The sequence below is a fragment of the Pituophis catenifer genome, unplaced genomic scaffold, assembly GCF_029215685.1.
Source record: "Pituophis catenifer annectens isolate HBS135680 unplaced genomic scaffold, rPitCat1.0.hap2 SCAF_2, whole genome shotgun sequence".
NCBI classification, from domain to species: domain Eukaryota; kingdom Metazoa; phylum Chordata; class Lepidosauria; order Squamata; family Colubridae; genus Pituophis; species Pituophis catenifer.
Window position 1 is genome coordinate 12,186,420 of NW_027256882.1, and position 14,332 is coordinate 12,200,751.

Here is a 14,332-nt window from a genome sequence, read left to right on the forward strand (position 1 = left end):
ATAATATAGAATAGAAGGGAAAAATTGAATTTGATTAAGATTAGAGATGAGGATGAAGGGTAATATTGTTTTTTAAAAAAAATAGATGAGGAATAAATATGGCAAAAAGGAAATATAGAAATTGTAAATTTAATTGAAATGACTAAAGTATAAATTTGTGAACCAGCCAAATATTCTGTTCAAAAAAAATATATTGTATGTTTGTATGTGTGTTTCTAATTATTGCTATTTATTCATATTTGTTCTCTTTTATTCTTTAAAGTTTAACAATTCATTCTTTATCTTAATATCTTTATATTTGTTTGGGGTTGGCTTTCTTCCCTTTCATCCTTTTTATTGTACAGCAATCTTTCTCCTCAAACCTACCACCTCTCTTTTTCTTTCCTTCTTACTTTCTCTTCCCCCCACCCTCTTCTTCTCCTCCCTACTTCCTCTTCCTTTCCCCTTCTCCTCCTCTCTTCCTCCCTCTCTTACCCTCACTCCTACTCTAATTTCCCTTCCCTTCCTTCATCCCTCTCTATTGCTGTATCCTTTTATGCATATGGACTACTCAGAGGGCTGAAAAAGTTATTTTTGACTGGTCCTCACACTTTTGACCAGTCCTCGAACTTACGACTGTCCTCACATTTTACATTTTTGCCCTATCTTGTCATCATGGTGAAGAGAAGCAGTTGTGAAATGAGTGACATGGTTGTTAAGAATGCTGCACGGGCATAAATGTGTGGATGGTCATAAGTGTGAGGACCACTTGGAGCAGAACCCAGAAGGATATTTCTTCCAACATAACAAAATGAAATTCAATGTAGAGAAAAGTAAAGTCCTACACTAAGGCAAGAAAAACCAAAAGTACACATATAGACTGGGTGAAACCAGGCTTAGTAGCAATACCTGTGAGAAGGATCTTGGAGTCTTAGTGGACAACCACTAAGTTGCCTTGGGAGGTTGTGGGAGCTTCATCACTGGAGGCTTTCAAGAAGAGACTGGACTGCCATTTGTCAGAAATGGTGCAGGGTCTCCTGCTTGGGGAGGTTGGACTAGATGACCTACAAGGTCCCTTCCAACTCCCTTAATTTGTAATGTGTAACTTTGCTGCTCCGCATCCCTTTCCCTTCCCTCCTCCCATCCTGGGCTTCCTCCCCTCCCCCTCTCCCCCCCCCCCCCGTTTCTCTCCCTGGAGCAAAGGAGCAATGGACTCGCTGCCCAGCTGACCATCCCACGGGGGAGAGGGGTGGGGGGAGGGGGTGGGGCAAGCAGGGGAACCCGAGTGGGCGGCGCTCTCAGCCCTTTAGAGAGTGGGAGGAGCTGGACGGAGAGGGGAGGACCTACAAGCGCTTCCTGTTTGGTTCTGTGCAGACTCCTGGCTGGGGTCGTTCCGGGGAGGGGGATCCAGGTGCGAGTCCGGCGGCGATCCTGGGCGCCTCTCTTGGGGAGCGGAGTCCGGGCGAGGAAGAGAGCCGCCTCTTTCCTATGGAGCGCCAGGTGAGAAGCTCCTTCCTCCCTTCCTTCCTTCCTTCTTCCCACCTGGGGAAATGCTCGGACAGGAGACCCTTCAATGCAGCTTCTTGGGGCGCTGCTAAGATCCTCCTGCAGTCCCCACTTTCTCCTTGGGGGAGATGATGATTATTACTATTATTATTCCTGGTCGTTTCCCGTCCTTTTCCTTTTCTCTGGGGCCGTTTCAGATCCGGGAGGCTTGGAGTTCAAGGGCTGCGAAAGCGGCGGGGAGAAAAGGGGGCGATCCCTCCCAGGAGCCCTTGTTTCCAGAGGAGCCGCCTCCGGAGGGAGCATCGGGGAAAGGCTCCTTCTGATGCCCTTTCATCTCTTTGCCCTCGTTGCTTTCATCCCTTCAATTCGTTTCCATCCTTCAATTTAACTGGGTTTTTAGAGTCTTGGGTGCATTTAAAGGCCTTTTCCTGGGGGCCACTGTTTCTCAGCCGTGGCAACTTTGTGGTGTGTGGATTTCTGCTCCCAGAATTCTCCATGTGTGTTGAAGTCCACATATTTTACAGCTCCCAAGATTGGGAAAGGTTGCTGTAGGCCAGGGGTGGGGAACTAGGGCCCTTTTAGGACTGGTGGACTTCAACTCCCAGAATCCCCCAGCCAGCTGTGTCAGGAATTCTGGGAGTTGAAGTCCACCAGCAATAAACGGGCCCTAATTTTCCTCTTTTACAGTGGGGTATTCCAAAGGGCAAGTCCCAGCTTTGAAAAGAGTTTCTATCATCTGATAAGGAAAATGAACATTATATAAACATAGAATAACATACTTGGAGTTGGAAGGGACCTTGGAGGTCTTCTAGTCCAACCCCCTGCTTGAGGAGGAGGAGTCTATACCATTTCAGACAATTGGCTGTCCAGTCTCTTCTTAAAAGCCTCCAGTGACCTTAGTCAGGATTCTGGGGATCAAGATTCGTACCTTGAAATGGCTGAAATAAAGACCTGTGTCCCATATCTGGGAAAGGTGAGAGAGAAACCACAACTGTCTTGCTAAAAATCCTTAAGGCTACAGGATGTCGGCATGGCTTCTTTGGTACCTTCCTTACTGTATCTCCTGTCAATCAAACAACTGTACTTCCTGCTGATGTCACTGAAATATAAAAGCATTAAAGAAATCATTCCAGATCTATCCCAGCCATTGTCCAAATCTGAATACAGGTAGTCCTTGACTTAGGACCACAATTGAGCCCAGAATTTCTGTTGCTTGGCGCGATAGTGGCTAAGTGAGTTTTCCCCCTTTTTATGACCTTTCTTGCTACAGTTGTTAAGTGAACCCACTGCTGTTGTTCAGTTAGTAACACGGTGGTTAAGGGAATCTGGCTTCTCTATTGACTTTGCTTGTGGGAAGATTGCAATGGGATCACATGACCTGGGACTCTGTAGCCGTTACAAATATGAGCCAGTTGCCCAGTGTCCAAATTTTGATCAGGTGACCATGGGGATGCTGCAAAGGTCCTGTGAAAAGCTGCCAGGAGTCAGTGTTTTTTCAGTGTTCTGGTAACTTTGAAGAGTCACTAAATGAATGGCTGTAATTCGAGGACTACCTGTATACGTGAGAGACAATTTGGACTCTGTCTCTTTGTTGGTGCCAGGCCAGATCTAGTACTCCTGACTAACAACTCAGCACAACTCCCTGGAAATGGGAGCGGATCTGCTTGAGGCCTCCAGAGTCCAGCTCTGAGGTGCTTTAATACATACATTCATGGCTGAGATAATCTGCCTCTGAATCCAATCCCTGGTCCTTCCACCCCTTTCAGTTTTCTTCTCACCCAGGGTGAGCTTCTATGTAATGTTGGTGTGGCTGCAAGGGACTCACATAAAGGGGCTCCCTAGTTAGCCTAGAAATAGGCTAAAATCAGCCTTCTGCACTGGCTGCTCAGGAATATCATTAGGATGTTTGGTGGCAAATTATTCCCTTGCTGTTTTCTTTTCACTCCTAGACACTCTCGTGGCCTCGTCTTCATCCCCCGGAACCTCAGGTTTTATAGTGGAGGCTTAACAACGGTTGAGCTTCCAAGGCAGGTAGGAGAATTCTTCCCTCCCTTCCCCAGATGTGCCAATCTCACAATAACAGAATAACACAATTGGAAGGGATCTTAGAGATCTTCTAGTCTATCCCCCTGTTTCAAGCAGGAGACCCTATACCATTTCAGACAAGTGGGTGTCCAGTCTGTCCTTAAAAACCTCCAGCCCACAACTTCTGAAGGCAAACCATTCCATTAGTTAATTTTTCTCACAGCCCCAGAAATACTGGAACACGGCTATCTTTTTATTTTATTTTTACCGTATTTTCCGGCGTATAAGACGACTTTTTAACCCAGGAAAATCATCTCAAAAGTCGGGGGTCGTCTTATACGCCGGGTACCCGAATCTGAGTTGCTGGCGCTGACCGATGACACTTTGGGAGCGCCGGCAACATTGAGGGGAAGCTGTACTCCGAATTAGTTCCAACCTACAAGAGGTGCCAGGCAGTGCGCGGCCCACGAGAAAGGAACGCGTCCCCACTCAACCCCGGAATTCGGGTCACCTTCCTTCCTTTCCCAGCAGTCCACGGTGAAAGCGGCGGCGCGGTCGACCTGGGCCAGCGCCTTGCACACCTGGCTCTGAGTCTCCATTATGAGAAGCTCCATGCGACTTCGCATGTCTCCGCCCCAGTCGCACAGCTCTCGCAATCCGCTCACCGGAGGAGCCATGAAGTGCTCGCACCGCCTTGCCAGATCTTCCTCGTCCTCCTTTCCCCATGGCTTTTCCCATTGTAATTGCTGCTGCTGCCGCCGAGGCTGCTCCTTCATCTCCGCCCACCGCACCAGACCCAGCCTGGCCAGCACCGCCGTGGCTCCCGCAGTCCAAGCGGATCGGCACCTGGGCTCGCAGGCGAAGGGTGGGAGTGCGCAGCGATCGACGCCGATCGCTGCCACCCACCATCGCCCCAACGGGAAGAACCGCCCGGCAGCGATTCCAAGGAGCCCGAAGCGAACATCCTGGAGCAGCACGGGCTGGCCCAGAGGCTTAAACCCCGGGAGCCCAGGTGCCGAACCCTGCACAGCAGAAAAGACATGACAGCCGGTGCCCAGTTCGTTCTGCAGTCGTCCGGATCGGCGCCAAGCCAGGAAAATGCGCTGCGCACTCCCACCCTTTGCCTGCGAGCCCGGACACTGATCCGGATGGCTGCAGAAGGAACTGGGCACCGGCTGTCATGTCTTTTCTGCTGTGCGGGGTTCGGCAGCGATCAGCGTCGCTTGGATTGCGGGAGCCACGGCGGACTCCTTCCCCACGAGGTATTGCTCTGCATTTCACCACCTCTTCCAGGCTCGCAGCCACCCACCATCGCCCCAACGGGAAGAACCACCCGGCAGCGATTCCAAGGAGCCCGAAGCTAACATCCTGGAGCAGCACGGGCTGGCCCAGAGGCTTAAACCCCGGGAGCCCAGGTGCCGAACCCCGCACAGCAGAAAAGACATGACAGCCGGTGCCCAGTTCCTTCTGCAGCCATCCGGATCAGCGTCCGGGCTCGCAGGCAAAGGGTGGGAGTGCGCAGCGCATTTTCCTGGCTTGCTTACCTTAGCTCAGTGGTTGGGGGTCAAACAACCCTTTCACAGGGGTTTTGATGGTGGTGCAATACAGAAAAACGAGCGCAACCCTCGCCATCCGGAATGAATGGTGCTGTTGTGGCGGTGGGGGAGGGGGCGGCAGAAGCGGGAAGAAGCGGCGTTTGCGATGGCTGGAAGCTGTGGGAGTGAAGCACTACTTTCATTTGTACGGCAGCAGCATTCCGCCTTGGTATATTTGTGTCAGGAGTGGCGCAAGGCAGCCTTTGTTTCCTGCTGCCTGGGACTCAGAGTGGTAAGTGGCGTCTGATCCGGAGAGCTGCTGGATTTTGCTCTCTAATCCGGATGCCAAATCAGCCCCCTGCAAACTCTCGTCTCTCAAGGAGCGCTCCCTGAAGCGGGGCTGGAAACTTTGGTTGGACTGCTTGAGAGAGGAGAGCTTGCAGGGGGGCGATCTGGTGTCTGCAACGGAGAGCGGCATCCAGCTTTTTCTCTCCGCTATAAGAGCGCTGTAAGAGCGGCAGCCCTCATCTCCTAATGTTTGGGACTCGGAGCGGTAAATGGTGACTGGTCCGGGGAGCAGCTGGATTTTGCAGTCCCAAGCATTAGGAGATGAGGGCTGCCGCTCTTACAGCGCTCTTACAGCGGAGAGAAAAAGCCGGATGCCGCTCTCCGTTGCAGACACCAGATCGCCCCCCTGCAAGCTCTCCTCTCTCAAGCAGTCCAACCAAAGTTTCCAGCCCCGCTTCAGGGAGCGCTCCTTGAGAGACGAGAGTTTGCAGGGGGCCGATCTGGCATCCAGATTAGAGAGCAAAATCCAGCTGCTCTCCGGATCAGACGCTATTTACCGCTCTGAGTCCCAAGCAGCAGGAAACAAAGGCTGCCTTGCGCCGCAAATATAGCAAGGCAGAATCCTGATGCTGCACTTTCAGCAGACAGATGAGGGCTGCCTTGGCCATCGGCTGGTGCAAATATACCAAGGCGAATGCTCATGCCGCACAAGTTCAAGTAGTGCTTCGCTCCCACACTTCTTCCATCCCTCAGTCTCTCAGGGAGATGCTTGACTTCCTCTCAGCCCCAAGACACTGGCTGGCCCATGAGATGAGAGAGAGAGAGAAAGAGAGAGAAAGAGAGAGAATCAGAATGAGACAGAGAGAGAAAGAGACAAAGAATGAAAGAGAGAATGAGAGAGAGAGAATCAGAATGAGACAGAGAGAAAGAGACAAAGAATGAAAGAGAGAGAAAGACAGAATGAAAGAGAATGAGAGAAAGAGACAGAGAGAATCAGAGAGAGAGAGTGAGAGAGAGAGAATGAGAGACAGAGAAAGAGACAGAATCAAAGAGAACCAAAGAATCAGAGAGAGAATGAGAGAGAGGGAGAGAAAATGAAAGAGAATCAGAATGAGAGAATCAGAATGAGAGGGAGAGAGTGGGGAGAGAGAGAAAGAGGGGGAGAGAGAAAGAGAATGAGAAAGAGTGGGAGAAAGAGAAAGAGGGGGAGGGAGAAAGAGAAAGTGGGGGGGAGAGAAAGGGGGACAGAGAGAAAGAGAGAATGAGAGAGAGTGGGGGGGAGAAAGAGAGAAAGAGAGTGGGAGAAAGAGAGAAAGGGGGGAGAAAGAATGAGAGAGAAAGAGTGGGAGAGAGAGAAAGAATGAGAAAGAGGGGAGAGAAAGGGAAAGAGTGGGGGAAAGAAAGAATGAGAAAGAGGGGGAGAGAGAAAGAGAATGAGAGAGGGGGGAGAGAGAAAGAGAGAATGAGAAAGAGTGGGAGAGAAAGAAAGAGAGGGAGAGAGAGAGAAAGCGAAAATGAGAGAGAGAGAAAGAGAGAATGAGAGAGAAAGAGTGGGAGACAGAGAGAGAGAGAGAGAGAGAGGATGGAGAGTGCCTGAAGGACCCCATCCCGTACTGGGAGTCCAGGTGCTTCAGCAAGCGGGGCACTGGATTCGTATTAGTGGTCTGCGAAATTTAAAATTATGAAGTTGGTGGTCCCTGAGGTCCAAAAGGTTGGGGACCCCTGGCCTAAGACCATCGGAAAACACATATTTTTGATGGTTTTAGGAATAACTTTATTGTTGGGGGTCACCACAACATGAGGAACTGTATTAAAGGGTCGCAGCATTAGGAAGGTTGAGAACCACTGCCTTAGTTGCTTGCCTTGCTTCGCTTGCCTGAATCCATTCCATCAGCAAGCAACTCCCTGCCTGCAACCAAGCAGGCAGGGAGTTGTGGACTTCAACTCCCAGAATTCCTCAGCCAGCAAAACAAAGCTGGCTGAGGAATTTTGGGAGTTGAAGTCTACAAGTCTTAAAGTTGCCAAGGTTGGAGACCCCTGTTCTATTGGGTACCGTAAGTTTTTTTCCCCTTTGGGATCTTTAAAAAAAAAATAGTTAATTGGGGTTTTTTTTAGTTCTTTTTTAGACCTAGCCATTTAAAGTTTAGGAAGTTTTAAATTTAGCTTTCATATAAAAATAAAAATAAAATAAAATAATATTTGTGCAGCTTTCTGAGATTTAGTGTGTTTCTGTAGTGTTTCACTCTAACTACACAAACACACAAAATCTCACAAAGCTGTATGTGGAATTTTGTGTGTGTAAAGTGTGAAAGTTGGGTTTTTGGGCTTTTTGTGGCTGTGTGAAGTTCCTGCTTGTTGCAGGGGCCATTTTGGGTCTAACACAGCTACTTTTACATTGTGGATGAGCCAGTTGTGTTGTGTTGTGTTGTGTTGTGTTGTGTTGTGTTGTGTGTGTAAAGCGTGAAAGTTGTTTTTTGGGGCTTTTTGTGGCTGTGTGAGGTTCCTGCTTGTTTCAGGGGCCATTTTGGGTCTAGCACAGCTGCTTTTACATTGTGGGTGAGCCAGTTGATGTTTTTTTAATTTTTATTTGGTGTGCGTTGGAAGAGGGGTAGTCTTATACGGCGAGTATAGCCCAAACCCTATATTTTAACAGGAAAAGTAGGGGGTCGTCTTATACGCCCGGTCGTCTTATACGCCGGAAAATACGGTATTTTATTTCCAATTTATATACCGCCCTTCTCCCTGAGGACTCAGGGCGGTGTACAGCCAGAATTAAGAACATGAAATACAAATATTTAAAAACAATTAAAAATATATATAAATTTGGCCCAAAAATTAAAAATCAAAAACCAATTAAAACATTTAAAAAATTTCTTCTTAAGCCATGTCTCCCCTAGTCCTTCTTTTCTCTAGACTAGCCATATCCAGTTCCTGCAATTGTTTTTCATATGTTTTAGTCTCAAGGCCTTTAATTCTTAGTAGCTCTTTGCACTTTTTCCAAAGTCTCCACATCGTTTTGGTAATGTTGTGACCAAAACTGAACTCGATATTCCAGATGTGGTCTTTACAAAGGATTTTTAAAAGCGTTGACCATGAGAGCCTAAAGTAAAAAGTAAAGTTCAAGCTTGACTTTTGCACAGAAATTAAACGGTGAACCCACTTGATTTGGAAGGATTCATCTGCTCACCACACTGGGTACAATTAACCCAATGTTGGATTCAGTCAAGATATCCAAGGTCAAGCCCATCAATGGACAACAAACGAATATGAGATTGCTGCTCCTGCGGCATCGGAGAAACCAGTAAAACATTAACTAGATGTATCTCTAGCCAGAGGCACTTTATGTTTTTGGAAAGGTTCTCCAGGGAAGATGTTAGGTCATGAAATTGCCCAGCAGCTGTCCAGATAAAGTCAGAGACACTGACACAGACTTGTAGATTTTATATAAATATAAATATGTTTAACCTACAAATTTACCGCAGTCTTTGTCATCATCCAGAAAAGGAAGAACATAAGATAGTCAGGAACATCATGAGGTAAATCTAAAACATCATGCAGAACATACAGAAGGAAAAAAGGAGGGAAAAAAGGGAAACGCCCCTTTATACTTACAGCAACCAATCATAGCGTAGATTGCATCATGCATGAGTCAGCACTCTCTAACTAATCAGTTACAATTCTGTTCCGGCCTATTTGACACTTTACTGTTTCAGATTCTAAATTCAATATCCTAACATGTTTGTTTGCCCTACTTGAAAACTAGAGGTTTTTCATTAAGAAGTAGACTCAAATGTAATTCATTGAAGTGTTCATTGTTAGGAAGGTTCATGGAATAAGTTGTGGTTTCTCTCCTCTCCCTGTGTCAGGATTTGGTATCGCTTGAGGATGTAGCTGTGTTTTTCTCCGTGGAGGAGTGGGCCCTGCTGGATTCTGAGCAAAAAGCCCTGTACCAAGAGGTCATGCTGGAAACCAAGAGGAACATGGCCTCCTTAGGTAAGAGATTCTGTTGAGATATTTACATTTAGGAGCCAAAGGTCAAATCTTATATCAACTTAATAACAAGCATAGCATCATGTTTTGAACAAATGGGAGTTTTGAAAAATATTGATAAGTGTTCAAATACAGCAATGGTGCTTGATCCTTTTCACACCTAAGTTTGTCTTAACTTTTCTTTTTTTTCTGTTACAAGCAGATGATGGATGGGAGATGGAGGATTCTGGCCAAGAGGCAGCAGCACCCTTGCCAAAAGAGAAAAAGGAAATTGCAGAAAAAATATATGGAAAGCAAAGTTCTGAGGAAAAGCAGTTAACGGGGAAGCTGGAGAATTGTTCTGGTTTACCTTGTCCAGATCCCAATGTCTTATTGGACACAGATGATTGCCAAGAAAAAGGAGAGTGTTCAAAGTGTGGGAAAACACTCCGAGATGAATTGGGAGTATGTGAGTGTTGCGAAAGCCCTGCTGGAGAGAAACAAGATGAAAGCAGGGAACACTCCAGAGGGACCCTTCCTCCTCCTTTACATGAAAGCATACAAGAAGGAGGGGAAATGTACAAATGTACGGAGTGTGCAGAAAGCTTCGATACAAGCCGCTCCCTTGCATCACATAAAAAGATTCACAAAGCAGAGGATCCACACAAATGTCTGGATTGTGGAAGGACCTTCAGGCAGAAAAATCATCTTAATTCACATAAGAGGGTCCACGAAGAGAAGCAGCAGCATCAATGCATCACCTGTGGAAAGACCTTCAGAAACAGCACCTCCCTTACTTCCCATCAAAGCATCCACAGAGAAGAGAAGTTGCATAAATGCAGGAAGGGTAGAACGAGGCTTACTTGGAGCAAGAAACCAAATTCCCGGAAAAAAAGCCGCACTGGAAATAAATCATGTAAATGCCTGGAATGTGGGAAGAGCTTCCGCTGTGCAAGTCACCTCACTTACCATAATAGGACCCATACAGGGGAAAAGCCGTATCATTGCACAGTGTGTGGGAAGAGTTTCACCCAAAAAGGCAATTTCAATTCTCATAAGAGGATCCACACTGGAGAGAAGCCATATAAATGCACAGAGTGTGGAAAATGCTTCAGAACCACCGATTCCCTTACTTGCCATAATAGGATTCACACAGAGGAGAAACCCTATGAATGTTTAGAGTGTGGAAAAAGCTTCAATAGACGTGATACGCTAACTAAACATAATAGGATGCATAAAGGAGAAAAACCTTATAAATGCCTGCAGTGTGGAAAGAGCTTCAGTCAAAAAGTTCATCTTAAGTCACACGAGAGGACCCACACGGGGGAAAAACCATTTCAATGCATGGAGTGTGGAAAGCGCTTCCAGTGCTCTTCATATCTTATGGTCCATCACCGAATCCACACGGGGGAGAAGCCCTTTCAGTGCCTGCAGTGTGGAAAGCGCTTTATCAATTCTAGTGGCCTTCATGCCCATGAACGGACCCACACAGGGGAGAAACCGTACAAATGCATGGAGTGTGGAAAGAGCTTCCGTAAATCCAGCCACTTAACATCCCATAGAAGTGTCCACAGTGGAGAGAAACCACATCGATGCACCGAGTGTGGGAAGCGCTTCAGTCAAACAAGTAACCTTAATACCCATAAAAGGACCCACACGGGTGAAAAGCCTTATAAGTGCATCGAATGTGGCAAATGCTTCACTGAATTGACGTCCCTCACTTGCCACAAAAGGCTCCACACTGGGGAGAAACCATATGAATGCCGTACATGTGGAAAGAGCTTCAATGCAAAAAGAAGCTATATCCTACATAGCAGAACCCACACTGGGGAGAAACCATATAAGTGCCAGGAGTGTGGAAAACGCTTCATTGATACTGGAGCACTGACGATCCATAAAAGGATTCACACAGGGGAGAAACCCTATAAGTGCACCGAGTGTGGCATGAGTTTCGGAATAAGAAGTAGCCTTCGTAGCCACAAGAGGACCCACACTGGGGAGAAACCGTATACATGTTACGAGTGCGGAAAAAGCTTTAGTCACAATAATTCACTCAGGTACCATAGAAGGCTTCATTCAGGGAAGAAACCCTATAAATGCCTGGAGTGTGGAGAATGTTATAATGAGAGTGGCACTCTTACCTACCACATGAGGATCCACACAGGGGAGAAACCATTTAAATGCATTGAGTGTGGAAAGAGTTTCAGAGACGGAAAGAGTCTTACACGTCATAAAAGAATCCACACAGGGGAGAAGCCGTTTAAATGCATTGGGTGTGGAAAGGCTTTCAAAGACAGGAGTTATTTTACACTCCATAAGAGAATCCATGCAGGGGAGAAGCCATATGAGTGTGTGGAGTGTGGAAAGAAATTCAGAACCTGTAGTGAATTTAATAGACATAAGAAGGTGCATAGCAGGAAAAGACGATGCTAATTGATGTTGTGTTGATTCTCAAAATTTGCTTCATGCCCAGGAGAATCTGTAAAAATGCATAGTGTATGGAAAAGGGGTTCCAAAGCAGTAGACTTTTTTGATCCATTAAAAATAAGAATTTCCTTTTATAATTAGGAATTAACTTTTGGATACCGTGTTTTCCCCAAAATAAAACTTGCTTACATTTTTTGGGGCTCCAAAATAAGCCCTAGGTCTTTTTTTGGGGGGGGAACACAATTTCAGGTTATTCAGCCCAGCTGTTTACTTTGCACCCCCTGGTGCATGCAGAAGAGGCGGAAAGGGGGAACAACGTTATCTGGCAGCTGCTGCATCCTGGAATAATATCAACCCAGAAAGAATAAAATGGCACAGGAAATTAGAGAAATGATGGAAATGATGTACTCGTCATGGAAAACGGAAATAAGAGAAATAATTACAATGTTACATGGAGAATCGAAACTTGAGGACCCAAAAATTGAGATAGAGCATGCTCAAAGTGACAAGGAAATAAAGACAGAGAAGTAAGATACAGAGACTGAAAATAAAAAAAGAAGATAAAGACAATGAGATTAATTTTGAAAATCTAATTGAATATGTGGATAGCAACAATAAAAAGGAGGTTTTTAGAGATTACATTGGGATTAACAATGGAAAAAACAAAAAGGATGGAAGGAGACAAAGAAGGAAAGAAGGGTGGAATAGAAAGAACATAAAAAACTTAAATGATTACACTGGGATTAACAGTGAAAAGATAAAAAAGAGAGAAAAAGGGTGGAAAACAACAGGAAATGCGGGGGAAAATAGAAGAGTCCAGGATTTTGAAATACAAAATGATTACACTGGGATAAACAGAGGGGAAATAAGAAAAGAAGAAAAGAGATGGGAAACAAGGGGAAATATAGGGCAAAATAGGAGAATTCAAGATTTAAAGCGCAAAAGAAAAAAGGGGAAAGAAAAAGGCAAAAATAAAAATGAAAAGAGAAAAAGATAGAAATGAAAGAGAAACATGCTATATATACTTAGAATTGAAATATGAATTGTAGTAAGAAATGGGAAATCGTATGATTGTAAAAATGAAATGAATAATAATTGGAATATTTTTATTTGCATTTTTGAAATTTAGATAAGGATTCGTTTTTAGTAATATGAATCAATTTAAACTGTAATAATTGAAATACCTTTAATGGTATATGGTGGTGTAAGTAGAAATGACTACCGTATTGTTCGGTGTATAAGACGCACCTTTTTACCCCCCAAAAGGGGGTGAAAATCTGGGTGCGACTTATACGCCGAATGTAGCGCTGCCCACCCGACGGCCCCCACCCTTTGGCCATTTTTGGGCAGTTCCAGACAGCAGGGATCTGGGTCGGGGCACAGCCTGAGGAACAACCCTCTTCCGGACGGTCTGGGGGGGGGGCAATCCGCCCGGCAGCTTCAGGGAACAAGGCGGGTGCCATGATTTGCGGCTGGTCACCCCTCTGGCCACCCAGCAGGCAGCTCAGGGCAGAGTGGTCACGATGACTTCATTCCCCAGCAATGTGAGGAGCCTCCGCCTCCGCCGCCGCTGCCTAAGTCCTTTGTGCGCCCAGGAGCCAAGCGAGCCGAACGGGAGCTCCTAAAGTCAAACGCCCCTCTTTTCCAGCCACCGCTGCCCGCATTCCCCAATCCAATTTTCAGAGCCGCGTTTCAGGCGGCGGGCGGCCAGTTCCCCTGCAATGTGCAGCTGGGAACTGGAAACCGTTCTGGATTTGGGGTGGGGATTGCAGCGCTGCCACCTGAAAGTGCTTTTCTTCCCATTGCACGTTGCAGAGCCACGCGGCAATGGGAATAGATAGAGGAGAATAAATATGATGCAGTCTTTGTCATCATCCAGGAACATCAATGAGGTAAGTCTAACACCGTGATGGCCAACCTATGGCATGGGTGCCACAGGTGACATGCGTAGCCATATCAGTGGGCATGCGAGTTCAACTCTGGCGTGAAACAGACAGTTTCCTGTCTCTGGAGGGCCAGGGGGTGGGGGGTGGAAAAGGCCCGTTTTTTGCTGTCCCCAGCCTCCAGAGCCTCTCTAGGAAGTTGGCAAATGTGCCGTTTTCGGCCTCCGGAGGGGTGAGGAAGGCCGTTTTCGTCCTCCCCAGACCTCTAGAGAGGGTCTGCAGGCTGGGGACAGCAAAAAAGAGGCCTTCTGGTCCCACCAGAAGTTGGCAAACAGGCCATTTCTGGCGTCTGGAGGACCTCCAGGTGGGTGGGGAAGGTCCTTCCCAGACTCCTAGAAAGGCTCTAGAGCCAAGTGTGAGAGAAAAAAGGACCTACCGGGCCATCGTGTGCCAGAAGCGGGGCGGGGGCGCATAGAATTATGGATGTGTGCACCTAGGTGCATGAAACCCCCCCCGTCCCCCACTCCTGGTACGCGATGGCGAAAAGGTTAGCCATCACTGGTCTAACACATCATGCAGAACACACAGAAGGAAAAAAGGAAGGGAAAAAAAGGGTTGGCTTTCTTCCCTTTCATCTTTTTTATTGTACAGCAATCTTTCTCCTCAAACCTATCACCTCTCTCTTTTTTTTCCTTCTTACTTTCTCTTCCCCCCACCCTC

At 46.7% G+C, this 14,332-nt stretch overlaps 2 protein-coding genes across 3 annotated transcripts in view; both read left to right on the forward strand.

Annotated features, from left to right (window-relative positions):
• LOC139311742 (zinc finger protein 420-like) overlaps positions 1–14,332 on the forward strand; it is a 38,563-nt gene that overhangs the window by 11,407 nt on the left and 12,824 nt on the right. The window lies entirely within an intron of this gene.
• Positions 1,388–12,782, forward strand: LOC139311745 (zinc finger protein 420-like). 2 transcript variants are annotated; one of them, XM_070936239.1, is made up of 4 exons: positions 1,388–1,479; positions 3,435–3,516; positions 9,200–9,326; positions 9,526–12,782. In XM_070936239.1, exons 3-4 carry the CDS (start codon positions 9,293–9,295, stop codon positions 11,733–11,735), a joined length of 2,244 nt encoding a protein of 747 aa, XP_070792340.1. In that variant the 5' UTR covers positions 1,388–1,479; positions 3,435–3,516; positions 9,200–9,292; the 3' UTR covers positions 11,736–12,782. The 2 variants fall into 2 exon arrangements, with proteins under 2 accessions (XP_070792340.1, XP_070792339.1); XM_070936238.1 differs by lacking the exon at positions 3,435–3,516.